The sequence below is a fragment of the Carassius carassius genome, chromosome 18 (genome assembly GCF_963082965.1).
Source record: "Carassius carassius chromosome 18, fCarCar2.1, whole genome shotgun sequence".
NCBI classification, from domain to species: Eukaryota; Metazoa; Chordata; class Actinopteri; order Cypriniformes; family Cyprinidae; genus Carassius; species Carassius carassius.
Genome location: NC_081772.1, coordinates 17847575 through 17863596, shown reverse-complemented (window position 1 = coordinate 17863596; position 16022 = coordinate 17847575). Strand labels below are relative to the sequence as shown.

The following is a 16022-nucleotide window of genomic DNA, read 5'->3' as shown; positions in this document are numbered from 1 at the left end:
ATTGGATTGAATTGAATATATACAGTATATATATATATATATATATATATATATATATATATATATATATATATATATATATATATATACTGTATATATTCAATTCAATCCAATATTTTATATTTAATTAAAAAAATATGCAAATATGCAATATCCTCTGGTTTAGTGTGTGTGCAATGACATCCTTCCTGTCAAGGAGGAAAACATCACGCTAGCTACGTGTAAAGGTTATAAGGATGTGAATTCCCCAGTAAAAAAAGGCATTGTGAAATAGAACAGCAGTTTTTGCTGATCTTGAGGGAATTTCAATCCTCAACTAGGACGAGGTGCCCCACTGTCAACCCGACTGCACCATCTGTCGAATCTGTATCGCAAACATTCAACAGCCCAAAAATCAAGCTCAAAGCTTTTCCCCAAAGGTTCTTATGTTCCCAAAGGAGGCTTCTCATTAGTCTATTCATAGTGTAGGATTAACAGACTGTGTCCTCCTCTTTTGGGAGACGCACAGTCAGTTCTGAGTGCCTCAGTGTCTGTCTCTGATGCCATGATTGGCACCTCCACGTGAGTCACGTTGAGCAGAGGCCTGCGCTAGTGATGAGGGGATTCCCTAACACAGTTTTCACAGGACAGGTCAGTCTTCTTGGATTGGCATATCACTTTCATTTACTGTTCATGCTCCTTCTTCAGCCAAAGATTTTGTAATTGTGTGCAGTTATAGGATTCCCAAAAGATATATCAGGAGGAGACCTCCCAGATGTTCAACTAACATAACTGTCATTAATGGTGGGGACTTCGTCACAGCTGATTTTGATGCCATTGTTTTATGAAATAGCTTGCAGCAAGGGAATTATCTAATACTGTGCTTTTCCATCTGCAATATCAGTTTATTAAAATGAAAGTTGTATTAGAGCTGGAAGCTGGATCCCTTTCGTACTTGAATTGAAAATCCCTACACTGGACAGACACCTATTATATAGTACTTCTGATCCATTAATGTATTCACTGACCTACAATATCCCAGATCAGATTGCAGCAGATGTGGAAATAAAGTTACAGCATATTTTCCTAATACCTTAAAAAAATTAACAACAAAATTAACAAATCTTTAACTAAAATTAAAGTGAAAACAGAAGATATAAAAATAACATCTAATTTAAAATAGTAATACAAATAGTATATCAAATAATACGCTGAATAATTTTCTATGCTTAATTTCTATTTTAATATTTTATTTCACAGCTTAATAATTATCACAGTACAACCTGAATAATAAAAATAATATAACTGTAGTATATATTATACACACACATACTGTACTTTACAACACTTCACATGTTCATCATAGAACAGTTGTCTTCAAGACATTGTATGTACAAATTGAATTTGTAATGCATTTTTTAATAAATTCATCAGTATACAGTATCTTCATGTCACTGACACTGTTATCAAATGAAATTATCTGCGTGCTAGAACTGGTCAACGAGAAGTAATGAAAAAACAGTACTAGCAATGAGAAAATTCAGCTGTCTGTTGTTGGATATCTCTCTCTTTCTGTCCGTTGCTCTTGTTTCTGCACTGCTCCTCTGCTTTACTGCTGTGTCTCAGTGGAGCTGAGCGAGAGTGACCTCGCAATCGACTGCTAATACAACTGTCATCGCCTCACAGCACACGCTAGAAACAAGCAGGGAGGGGGAGAGTGAAGGCAGTGAGGAATAAAACACGGGATGAGAGTTTGTATGTGTTAGAGTCGGCATGCTCGTTTCACAGAAAGAGAAAGAAAGAGAAGGTGAAGGAAGCGGAGGAGGTATCATAGCAGCAAGTATTAAGGTTAAGTAAATAATTTAAATTTTAAGGAAAAATTAAGCTCAGACATTCTGAACATCTAAACATCTAATTTTCTATTCCACAGAGGGAAAAGGTCATACACATTTGGAACAACACAAGAGTGAGTAAATGAGGACATACCTGTCTTTTATTTTTTATGCATGAACTATACTTATAAAATATTGCAATATGGATTTAGGTGTGCAACACACATTGGTGTGTGAGGACTTCCCCCAACAGACTTGCCTGCTGCATCATGTCAACATCTGGGAATGTGTGTAAGATTACATTCAACAACAACAAAAAAAAAAAGACAGAACGCTTCAAGTCTACCCACACATGCACAGAGTGGAAGAAAGAAAAACAGAGCTCAAAAGAGATGCACTAGGAAAAAAAATAGTGTGATCCAGTGAGATCTGGGTAAGAAAAGTGGACGCTTCTGGCAAATTAATACACGTTAATACACATGAGTGGAGAGCAGAGAGTATGGTTGGAGGGCATTGCATTTAAGCACTATCAGCTTGAATGGTCACTGCAATGCTCTCCATTAAAACTAGGTCAGTTTTAGCAGGGGGGTATTGCTTCTGAGGGGAACCGTCCAAATTTAATGCGCTATCAAAAAAGGGTTAGTCCTCCCCATTGCAGTGGGAAGGAGAGCATTTCAAACACAAGTCTCTTGATTCAGTAGCTTTCAGTGAGATTAGGCCACGCAGAAGTCAAAGCTCTTAAAGTTGCAATATAATGGAGACAGCGACAGTTCTTTTTTTCTGTATTGTGGTGTACATCCAAGTGAAACAGATTATCAAAAAAATATCAATTGTAGGGTAGGTCCATCAGTTTTTGAATGGAGCCTGGGATATGCCACAATAAAGAAGTCTGTTGTTTCACTGGAAGATCCAGTTATGACGATTTTATTGAAAATTATAATAAAAGATCAAAAACATGCATTTAGATAATCTAGCCAAGCTTTAAATTCTTTAAAGCATGCCTTTTATGTTCAAAAGACTAAATTATTCTGCAAACAGGAACAAGAACAATTTTACACTTTTTACACTTATGTAGAATCTTTTTTTAGTCCACTCATAATTTTAGTCAAACATTTTCAACAGTATCTTACTGTGTATTGTCACACTAGACTTCGACAGGGTGAAATAGACACTGCAACGACATATGATATAATGTCACACTCTGCAAAGTCTATTTAATAAACATACTTCTGCATATAATATATACAAAATGTAAAAATATGCAATCTACTACACTTTACTGTAATGCTGCAATCCTGCAGACTTAAAGTTTGTGTTCTTTTAATTCAGTTCACAACATTCTAAAATGGATTCGGCTTGAACTTAAACACAGCAAACCTCACTTGAGCTTGAGTTTAACTTTTGCATAAAAGCAAGCAATATCACTTTACAAAAACACTGCATAAACATGTTGTGCCTAGAGATTGCCTGCTGTAGCAATTTTGCTCATGTGATATTGCTGGATATCACTAAATGTTATTGACATAAAATGGAATGGGTTTCAATGGACAAGCAGATGCATGCAAGACTCACATCACCAAAGTACAATGCCAAATGTTGTATGGAGTGGTATAAAACTCGCTGCCACTGGACTCTAGAGCAGTGGAAACCTGTTCTGTGGTCTGGCGAATCACTCTTCTCTGTTTGGTAGTCTGTTGGGAAAGCATGGGTTTGGTGGATGTCAGGAGAACATTACCTGCCTGACTGTATTGTGTCAACTGTAAAGTTTGTTGGAGGAGGGGTAATGGTACAGGTCTGTTTTTATAAGTCCTTAAACTACTGTAATAAACACTTATTCTACAGTGATTAGAAAAACATGAAAAGTCCAGCCCTGAGCTCAAAGGTGAATGATCTGGATTCAAGGCATCTCCACACCCTCCATAGAAGGTATCAAACTCAGACGTAGAAAGAAAACTGTAACAAATTACAGTAATAAAGCTGCTCTTTTTATCCTGACAGCCTGCTGCAAACTCCTTATCATCTGAATTATAATCAAGATTATAATAAGATTCATGACTGTATAAATAGCACACTTTCATCATGGCTAAATAAATCAGCACTCAACACTCTACTGTACATCCGGTGCATTTGACAAACAGTCACTCGTCTCAGTCAGGTCACAAAGAGAATGAGGTCTTTTCATTGTTCTTTGCATAATGAAGGAATACCAGCAATCATAGATGTGATTCTCTGAATAACAGGATTGCTATTAAAATATTCAGTAATTTCTTTCCACCAGATGCTTGTATTAGACATGTAGAACATGTAAAACTGCTCACTCTCAGCCGTCTACATGATTTAATTCTCTGTTGTAAGCTGCTCACAGTTCAAATCTTGCTTTGCTTATTTTAACAATCTTGTTTATTTATGTTTATATGCTGATGACAGAGATGGAGGACTGCAAGGATGTCTAAACTGTCCATAGTGCAAATAATTCTTTAAGTGGAGAAAGCGTTTATTTGAAGAGACAGAATTTATCTTTGTTATTGGAACTTCAAGGATTTATACCTGGAAAACCTGGTACAGTGAACAAACCTGTGTCGACATACCCATACATAAACACATGTGTGAGCACATGTGTCTGTGTGTGTGTGTGTGTGTGTGTGTGAGGGGCATCTGTGTGTCATCATGTGATGGCTAATGGTTAATGGCAGATTGGTGGGTGCACAAGCTGATGATTGTCTCTCGCTCTCTCAGGCCTCAGGGGACTCATCCGTCTGTCATCACATACACACTGAGTGATAAGATAAGAGATAGATGCTACCAATGACTGTCAGTTAAAAAGAGAAACAAAAACTTTAAGCCTTTTAGTAACAAACTATTATATTTGAAAGTTAATATATATATATATATATATATATATTTATTTATTTATAGAGAGAGGGAGAGAGAGAGAGCGAGAGAGAGAGAGAGAGAGAGAGAGAGAGAGAGAGAGAGACAGACAGACAGACAGATACCTTAAACCAGCCAAACACAACAAGACTGGTCAATAAAAGCACTGGTTAATAAACAAGAGGAGCAGTACATTTACATGTATATTTAAACACATGTAAACTCAGCTGGTGTGATCAAACACATTAAGATTATTCAGCACTCTGTGTTCCAGTCTGTAAATACACTCACAAATTAGTCATTACAATTTACTGCCAAGATGATAGAAGCACACATAAATTACCCAGTATGGTCTTCATACCAACATGCCAACAAGCAAAAAAACTCACCACTTAGTCATAACATTACATTGTGCATTTGGCTTTTGTCAGCTGGACTGATTCCAGCATGACTGCATCATGTCAATCTCTCCACCCCAATGTCCTTAACACACAAGCTGTGATACTTTATCACACTCACTGATTTAACTACAATAATACGATACAATCGTATATTCTGGCGAGCCGGCATTGAAACACTTCATGTGTGTAAAAGAATTCATAGAGTGTGGCTGGCCTTTGAGGAGGCCCAGACTCTCACTGAGAGCGTTCTACAATGCTTGCAAGGTCGCTGTGAATAACAGCCGAGTACTGTTTACTGTAAGCACATCTGAGGACATGCAGCAGTGTAACGCATTGCATTGATTAGCCCACTCACTGCTGGATCTTCAGTACTCGCTTAAACGGGAAGGCTGTTGTAGAAAGCTCTTGAAGAGGCAGTTGAACAATAAAGTGGCACCTTAAAAAGCTACTTAAAAAGAGTAGACACCTCTTTTTACCACCCAGCACTAGAAACCAAGTTATTTGTATCTGTTTGAGTGTTTGTGGGTCAAAAACAGTATGAGTGTCCATGACAAAGAAGAGGGGGAAAAAACATTTTAAAATCAAGTTTAATTCAAGTTATCAGAGAAAGAAAAAGAAAAAGAAATAAAAATAAAAGCAACACAATATATAGTTAAACGATATATATATATATATTAAATTTTGTGTATATTAATATATATATATATATTAAATATATGTATATTACATTTTAATATATATATATATATATATATACATATATATATATATATATATATATATATATATTTGCATTTAAAAGTGTTTAACAATTAATTAAGTGTTCAAGCACATAACACTTGGTTCACGCTTAAGTATATTTTTTCTACCTTTTTGTATTATTTCTGTAAATTGTCCTCTTTTTATATGCTAAAATGTATGTCTGTTTCATTAGGGATCACACGACTTCAGTAATTTAATTATTTTAAATATGCTTATTTTTATTATGATATCAGGACAGTGGTAACACCATGGCATTTTTTTGTTTATGGACCTCAAAAAGTATTCAAATTAATTTTAATTAAGAAATTAAAACCTTGCCCGTTACAGAAAAGTTGTATTCAAATATTAATGAATTGCATTTTAAATGTATTTTTTAATCATTTAAAAAGCAGACACAAAAAATGGTGTCATGTTTTTGACCCTTGTGTTTTAATGAATAGCTTACTGTTGAGTGTATGCAGTGAAATTAGTTATTTACTGCATGATATTCCCTCAGGACTGTGGTGAGACACAAGTACATACACAAGTTGTCTGCACTATTTAAACCCAAATTAAATGGCCATTCCAAGCACTCAGTCTCAAACAAACACTATATAACACTCTCAGATAGTCACTATATATAGTAGCTGACTATATATCCTACCTGAGCCCCTGTGAGAGGTGTGACACTGAGAGGGCAAACAGGAGAGAATGGGGACAGTGAGCGTCCTAAAGGTGATGAAGTGTGGAGGGAGGGCTGTTCTAAACGTCACACATACGGGGGAAAAGTCTCTAATAATGGGAAGGCCGACAGATGCTCCAGTTTCCTTGACAGAAATGGAGGTCAAGTGGAAATTTATATAAAAGGGAAAACAGGCAGCGAGGGAGAGAAGAGGAAAGTGCATATTATGACTTTAACTAGTGGATGGGGAGGACAGAGCAGCAAAGCAATGATTTTACACAGACAGCTCAGAAAAGGAATGAGGCAAAGGAAGTGCCTTAAAGCATTTTGGAAGGAGTGGATTAGAGTGTTTCCCAGGCTTTTTTGTCTTACATGCTTCTACAGCACCATCAGTAAGGCTCAAGTAGCTCGTCATTAACACCAAACCAGAAGTATGTTCTCTCATATGCTCAAAATCATTCTGCATTCATTTTATTTAAGTGTCCATCATTACAGAGACTACAAAAAAAGCAGCAAAAACAAAACAAAACCTATATACACTGTTTAAAAGTTTTGGGACAGTAATAATTTGGGACAGTATATATATATATATATATATATATATATATATATATATATATATATATATATTTTTTTTTTTTTTTGAAAGATGTTTCTGTATTCTCACCAAGTCTGCATGTATTTAATCAAAAATGCAGTTATATAGTGAAATATTATCACAATTTCAAAATAACTGTTTTCTATTAGAATATATTTTCAAATGTAATGTATTCCAGTGATGGTACAGCTCAATTTTTCAGCTGCCATTACTCCAGTCTCCACTTTTCAGTGTCACATGATGCAGATTTGCAGCTTAAAAAATCATTTATTATTAATATCAGTGTAGAAAACAGTTGTGCTGCTTAATATTTTTATGGAAATTGAGATGTATTTATCTTAAGAGTCCTCAAAAAAATTTACATTAATTTTTAATATTACTATTTAAAAAGTAGTCATACATGACATATCACTCAGACATGCTGGGATTAAGAATGCTGAGCTATACTCGTTTTCACCAAGTTGCCCTAACTAGGCAGCAATTGTTGTGCCAAGAGCTAAACAAAGCACACAAGCAGTGCCCTTGGCTTCTTAATTGATCATTATTTCCCAATTATTACTCAAGACGCTTGCACTGACTGACTTTCAAGTCAAGACGATTGGGAAAGGCTCAAGGTTTTGGCAGCTGAGCTGCCGCATCAGTTACCGAAGCCAACAATGACATCATCAGGATCTCATGCCAAGCATAAATAAATAAACATCCGACTGAGAAATGTCTCTAAAAGTTCTAAAGTCTTTGGCAGAAAGATTTGTCCGGTAGTCAGGAACTGCTGCAAAGACAGATTTGTGTAATTCCACTTTATAGATTTTTTGTTTTCACAGAGAAATTAGTTGCTTGCTAATGTTTGGTGTGACCTAAGAACATTATCGGTTCAGTTTGAGAGATAAAGCCAGTTTGGGTTCTGACTAGAAAGCAATAACAACTGACAGATGCAATAATATAAGTATTAAAATATGAAAACGCAAACAGGTACAATGGTACTTCATTGTAAAAAACATAGTTCAAGATTGACAGACAGAACAAAAGCCTGAAGAATCTTCTTATTTGATTTCGATGTCATCTAATTATGAGCACCTTATTCACACAGTCTTAAAAGGAACAAAAAAAGACTTCTTTGATGCTGACTTCTAACCCTTCTCCACCAGCACTTTAAAGCTAGGCTGCTCTATTTTTAAGATGATACACTGCTCAGCATTCTACCTCAAAACTGCCATTGCATTATATTCGGGTTTTGCATTTATTGCACAATGAAGCAGTAACTGTTTTGTGTTACGAGGAGTGCTTGAGTCACATCTTTAAAGAGCCAACATATACTTAAAAAGTCAAAATACAGTAAAATTTCATTTGGGTAGAAATATAGATAAACATTACCTTTTAAACTTTAGCTGTAAACAATTGTCTATACTTTCAGCACTGAATTTAATAAAGATGAAAAGAATGTAGCCTATTAGGCCTACAAGTACCTATGATAAACAAAAAAGTACACTTTAACTGCAATGAAGACATTTAAGGTCTGATAGCACTTCAAAAGCGAGCTGCTGCTCACAGTTCTCTGGGGTTTTTTTATTTAAAACTTCATGATGACACTTGCTCTTGTGGCATTATGGGATAGTTCAGGGTCCATCGGTTACACACTTTAAAATCTCAGCAAAGTCAGTCACTCAGGTATAGCCTACTGTTTGTCTAAATTTTCTAATATTCTGAATATATATATATGCATATCATATAAATTCATAACTGATGGTGAGAAGAAAACGCTTTTAATTAGTACTGGTTGAAAATCAGCGTCAGAATTCTATACAGGGTCAGTCCTAGATCCCAGTGAACCCTAGATCTTCATACCCTACTTAATAATAGGCTATATATATATATATATATAGGTCCAGAATTTAAGTCGTTTTTTTTTCATGTGCTTATTGTCAGCATTGTTTTAATCAATGCTTGTGACAAATATGGTTGCTGTTTCAAATTAATATGATTATTGTAGCTGGCGTGTGTTTGTTTATGAGCCGCGCGTGCAGTTCAGATAAGAGTTCTTCTCGCTTTTCACTTTTCGAAGCAACGGTGAAGAAGTATTGGCTCTGAATGATGTGGAGGGGGTATTTTTTTATTAAAAGGATTTCTATATTTTATCCACTCAATAGTATACAATATAATAGCCATATAAACATAGCGTAATTATAATAATAAAACATAGTGGAAAATTCAATGATATTGGCTGTGCAATATTTTTGTGATTGGCCAATACCGGCAGACTGGAGCCAATGGAAATGCTTCTTCTTCCGTGCGCGTCTGAGAACTTCGAAGCAGACCGCTTAAGGTAAATTATCTGGAATTATTAATTGATTTACGATGCTAATGCCAACTCTCACGCATTCACCGTGAGACACACGCAATTGACACTTTCCACACGCTCTTACGCCACACATCCATTTTCTCACGCACAGTAAAATCGCAAAGCAAAGAGGATACGGAGACCGACAGACAAGACAGAGCAGGATACTTATGTTCTAAAAAATAATCTCAGCTCTCAGATTCTGTCAATTTTATTACAAAATTCAAGCAATACGTTTTGGCGCTTGTAAATTTGACGTGACAGATAGTGGCACGTGAACCGATCATCTCTAGCCAATAGTAAATAAACACGAGTGAACAATGTTGAAAGATACATTACTTACTGAAATGTATATTCCTCCTCATATCGATCAATCAGTTTTTTTTCAATGCGCAAAGAGGTCAATAAAGCTGCTGGAGAACAATTATGTCACATAACATTTACCTTGGGAAAGCCATTTAATTACCATATATGTAGCATGTTAGTTGGCTAGAAAAAAAGAGCTATAGAGAATATTTAGCTAATTATCTGTATGCCTACCATATTACATATTTATGATATTTTTACATATATCATTAAATACAGTTGTTGTTATAATAATAAAACGCAATATATTTCATTTGAGTTATATGATATTTTAACCTAAAAATTACTACCAGCTGATAGGGCTGATTAGGTGAGTTTTTTTTTTTTTGTCTAGAGAAAATGAATGCCTATATCTTGTGAAGCCTACCTAATATTTATCCAAATGAGTCAATATTGAATAAAATCACAAGCACTGAACTAAAACCATAAAATTTGTCAAGCACAAAGAACGTGGCTAACCAGAAATTGTACCATGTAAACAATATAACAATTACCGTATTTTCTACTATAAGTCGCACTTTTTTTCATAGTTTGGCTGGTTCTGCGACTCACAGTCAGGTGCGACTTATTTATCAAAATTAATTTGACATGAACCGAGAGAAATGAACCAAGAGAAAACATTACTGTCTACAGCCGCGAGAGGGCGCTCTATGCTGCTCAGTGCTCCTGTAGTCTACCACTGAAAACATCGAGCGGCCTTTCGCGGCTGTAGATGCACCCTGTGTCCATTGCAAGATAGAGCTGGCATACCACAACTAGGGCCCTATGATTTCCGCGATGCAGAAAACGCGGAGGGAATCGCGGAATCCAGTCATAAAAACGGATTCTTACAGTTTAACACGGAATGGCATGGAATTTGCCAAATTTTGAATGAATTAATCAAAAATAGGTCATTGCACTTACATTAAATCACGATATGGACTAATATCTGTAAATATTAAGCCGGAACAGTCTATTTAAATATGAATCCTGCATGTTCTGCGTGTCTGTGTTAATGAATGGAGCAGAAGCGCGACTTCCTTTTTGTCACACACACAGAAGCGCACGTGACGCTCCGGTGATTTCAGCGTCTGCTGTCTCACTAAATAAGGATGTGAACACATGAACAACATCTCCAAAACTGCTCCGACAGTCACTTCATGAGGATTTGACCGTTTGATAAAAACTAGCGTCACACACATACACAGAACTGTAAAGGTACGTCAACCCATCAAAATAAAAGTCCGTTTTTTTTAAGGTTTAATCACACAACATTTCTTCCATGTTTTATTTTTAATAGTAAATCCCCTTTGTTTACCAAAAAGTTAAGTTTGCTTAATTTTTAATAATTAAAAAATAAATTAAATTAATGTTTTATGTGTTTAATGTTTAATGTGCATCTCAGAAAATGCTTTATTTTAAACCCCAACTGAATGGCACTTAAATGCACTTAATTCATCTGTCAACTTTATTGTCATTGTTCACAGTTCAAGTACAGACAGATAAAGAATGGGTAATAATTAAATGTTTATTTTTGATGTATGCATTGCATTCTCTGCATTTAAAAAGTAAAAATATTTTTTTTCTAAAAAAGGAAACTTAGTTGTTCATTTTAAGAGACCCAGGAGTCTTATTTTCTCTTGCATAATTAATATTGCACTTTAATTAAGCAAAAACACATTTTATCCGATTACTCGATTAATCGATGGAATTTTTGGTAGATACTCGTGCAAGCATGCACTACATGACATAGTCTAGTAGGTTAGACTTGTGCACGTGATTTAGTCTTAATGCCTCAGAATTCAAATATGCCCATGTATATATTTCATATTTATATAATTTAATATCTATGTTAACCAATATTACACAAAGAGTGCCGTTTTTCTCCAAATATTAGCATGATTACAAATGTGATGATTTTATTCAGGGTACAGTTTAATAAACAAGAACTTAATATCAACACTTAGCAACACTTCCTGAGTGAATCAGCAGCTTGAATGAATCGGTTGAATCTCAATGATTTGCTCATTAACAGTGATTCGGTGCCACCTACTGGCGGGTTTAATTTCAGGTTTAAAGTGGCTTCATTTTTTTAATAATTCCACAGTATTTAACGTTTTATATTTTCAACATTAAAAACATTTTTATGCATCTGTAATCTTGCATCTTGCATCTTGACTGATAATTTTTTTAATAAAGTTTAATCTATTCTAGTTATTCATTAGATTACAATTTCTGTAGCCTACCTGAAAATCTCTTGTTTAAATCTACATGAAAAACTTGAAAAGCACCATTTATTCCATTTATATGTTTATTCTGTTGTATTTATTTGTGCTATTACTTGTAATTTGATTATTTGTAACTATTTTATTACTTACTGTTTATTTGTCTAACAATATTTAAAATATAAGTTAATCTAGTAACTTTTGCTGTCATTAACCTTATTGAGGTTAAATGTAACAAAGACAATGAAAACAATATCTATGCTTATTTTATAGGCCCATTATAAATTTTTTGTTGTGGGGCCAATGAAAATTTTGGTGGGGCAAGTAAAAATTTATATATATATATAATATATATATATATATATATAAACACTTATAATTTTACAGTCGATGCAAAGAATTATTTAACTTGTCCAAAATGAGCGTTTAACTTGGCTTTTAAGAAAGATTTTATTAGATGTATCTTAGAAAAACTGTCTTGTCGTGACTATATGAAAGATGAGAAGGACTTTTTGTACACACACGAGAGAGAAGGCGCGCTCGCTGAATGCTGAAGCACCTTTAAAGCGATGACATCATGACAATTGAGAGCCAATGATGACAGAGAGTCTTATCTTTAAGCAATAATCGCATCGTATAAAGAGAAGAAAGCACGAACACAAGCAAACATGAGTAATGAATGGCATCGAAATCAAGCTAAATCGTCCGGCTAAACTGAGTGCCTCCACACAAACATGAATACGGCCAATGCGCCTGTCTGCTGCAGAAAAAAAACTGTCGCATCATATCTAGTGGATCAGACGTTCAGTACAACATGTCACGGACGGTATTCCACGCACGCGCAATAACTATTCCTCACTTGAGAGCACACACTGTACTGACTGGCCTTATAACGCACTGCACCTATGATGATGAATCCTTATTAAAGCGCGAAGGATCAAAGAGCACAGATTGTGTCGATGATATCGAGCGTAGGAAGGAGTGATGTCGTTCCTGAGGGACGCACGGGGACCCTGAGAGACCCGACGCCCGTCTCGCCAGCAGTCTCTGAAAGTTGAGCAGCCAAGGGAGGGTGAATGAATCCTCAGATGCACTGTGAGAATCACCTCAGTTACGCACTGTGTACTTCCAGCGCCCTGCTGCGCATACTGATGCCACAGATTTCACGAGAGCACGATGTTCATTCAGAGAAAAGCACATGCTTAGAGTGATCCTCGCATCACCTGTGTTCTGGTCTGCATGGGTCATACCAGGTGACGGGCTATAGGAGAAACTAACGGAACACTTACCTCCACACTTGTCCCATCTGGAGGATGTGTATGAGCGTCTGCCAGATCCACACTGATGCGCGGCAGCATCTGGCCCTGCCGTACACCCCTGCGCTCGTGCCCGCCGTGGCTCTCCGGCTGCTGCTAAGACCATCCACGGAGGCCAGACCGCCCCCCGTGAAATCCTGCACGAACCACCTGAAGCTCAAGATCTGGACCAGCACCGACGGCACCAGCACGAAGAACAGTGTGAGTCCGAACCAGAGGTAGTCCTGCTTGACATAGTAGTCGAGCGCGAGCCATAAGTCAGTGCCCACGTCCCAGAAGAAGACGAGGAGCGCGAGGACGATCCACAGGCAGTCCAGCCACAGGCGCTCTTCGTGAGGTGGCCGCCTGACGTCTCTCCCCTTGCCCAGGAGGTAACGCAGACAGGAGCTTCGGCAGCCCCAGTAGCACGACGAGGTGTTGCAGCAGTGGCAGATGTGGAAGGAGCTGCTCTGCCGCGGGTCGTCCTCGCAGCTCCCCACCGTCTCGTCCAGGTTGTGCAGCTGGGCGAAACCGGTGACGACCCCCCGACCGTCGGATTTCGCTGCCATCTTGCTCTCCAAAGCGCACACCTCCGGTTTCCGAGGCTCGTGACGTCACTTCCCCGACACCTGTTTCTCCAGAGTACCCCTAATGTGGTAGCCATGGAGTTGTGGGGTGATGGTGACGCCAGAGAGGCAGTGCATCCTCCCGCGGCGCTCCGGACGGTAAAGTCAGCGCTGTTCTAGTCCTCGAGCCGGCACATGTCAGAGACGAACTCCTGGAAGCGGGTTCTTGTCACCTGCGCATTGTGTTTGCAGCGTCCCCGCACAGGGAGCGAGCGCGGGACTGTTCCCTGCGAGACACCCGATGCCGCTGACTGGATGTCTCGACTGAATGGAGCACAAACAGAGACGCGGATCCTTACTCATCTAGGATGCCACCTAGTGCTCGATTGGACACCTCAGGACTGGGGGATGCTGAGTGATGTAATGCTGTAGTGAGCACGCCGCTCGTGAAAATTGGCCCCTCATCATCAGGTGGAACAACACTTTTGCACACACACACATGCATAATGCCTTTCACGTTCTCATCCTCTCTTCTGTGCCATCATGACACCAAGATTTCAGTAGAATGTAATAAACACAAGTAAATGAAGCGTAAACAAGATGTGCACACAAATCCACTCACAAAATGAAGTTAATTCAGGGCAAATGGACGGAAGCGCAGGGCGCATCGTGCATGTTTGCAGTCATGACCTACGCATCTGTGCCGTCCTGTTTGTGAAAAACAACTCTCTTCTGTGAAAACTAGAAAAGCTCAACACATTTGTAAACGTAACAGCCTCTCCCTGGATGAAAGAAGCAATAAAGGTAGAGTACATCTGTAAAATGAAGCGCGAATTTTTTTTTTCACCGCTTTGTCTCACCCTCCCACAAGCCATTGTAAATCCTCAACACCTGTGGAAGTGCCAGGGACACATTAAGACGGTGCCACTGTTAGATTAATAAGATGATCTCACACTACAGTCCCACTGGTTGTGAATAGGCTTAGATTGTAACATAAGGCACAGGCATGGCGGCATTACAGTAATCATTATTATTTATTACAACAGTCTATTGTTTATTCATGAAAAGATGTGTGAGAGAACAACATTTCTCTGCCAACCCTTCCCATTTGGTATCAATTGCAACGGCCATTTGATGTGAATTACATAAAAGTAAGATGTTCAGAGAATGTGTGCACTGCTGCCTCATCTTGCATTCATAAATGGTTCCTACATAAGGAAATGTTTGGAAATCATTCATAAATGCAGTGACTTTGAATTTGCACAGTGCTGCGGGTCTGGCGTGAAGTTCTTCAAATTAGCGTGCACTGTCACTGTCTCTTCTGGGGTTCAGAGCTGAGGAAACTTCACAGGATTGTTTGATGAGCGGAACAAACTAGCACTTCTGAGCTAATATTGTAAAAAGCTACTATCAAAGTGGCCTGAAGCAAAGACAAACGGTCTGAGATACAGTGTCGTGCGTGGTGTTGCCTTTAATTGGTGTCATGCACAATGGTAACAAACAGACAATTATTCCATACAATGCCATATGAAAAAAAAGAACAAACTAACAACAACAACAAAAGAAACAGGTCTTTTTGGATCATTAAAAAATGTGCATGCAGGTTAAGGATTGATATGAAAAACATCCCATTTCATCAGGATTATGAGAGACTTCTTAAATAAAATGCTATTTTTTTTATTTTATTTTAAAGGAATTGAAAATTTGCTCAGGTAATCAAAGCTGTAGATCAGTTTGTTTGCTTCATCACAACAGATTTGGAGAAATTTATCATTATATCACTTGCTCACCAGTGGATCCTCTGCAGTGAATGGGTGCCGTCAGAATGAGAGTCCAAACAGCTGATAAAAACATCACAATAATCCACAAGTAATCAACACATCTCCAGTCCATCAATTAACATCTTGTGAAGTAATAAACTGAAGCTGTGTAATTGTAAGAAACAAATCCATCATTTCATAATCCATATAACACTTCATAGTCCGTCCCCTGATGTCCTCTCTCATCAAAATCCACTGACATATTTGTTTAGAACTCTTTTGGAACTGTAAATGGTGCTTGATCTGTGCATATTTCTCTCCTAATTCAGACAGGACAACTGTTCACTGGAGAAAGCAATATTATGGAGAGATGACTCATATTTTAGCAATGG

The 16022-nt window shown here is 37.5% G+C and overlaps 1 protein-coding gene across 1 annotated transcript in view; it reads right to left on the bottom strand.

Annotated features, from left to right (window-relative positions):
- LOC132092590 (XK-related protein 6-like) overlaps window positions 1-14183 on the bottom strand; it is a 43420-nt gene extending 29237 nt beyond the window's left edge. The window contains exon 1 of the mRNA XM_059498886.1: window positions 13299-14183. Within this exon, the coding sequence (XP_059354869.1) occupies window positions 13299-13873 (575 nt within the window). The 5' untranslated portion in view covers window positions 13874-14183. The remainder of the gene's footprint in view (window positions 1-13298) is intronic.
- Window positions 14184-16022: the final 1839 nt, after the last annotated feature.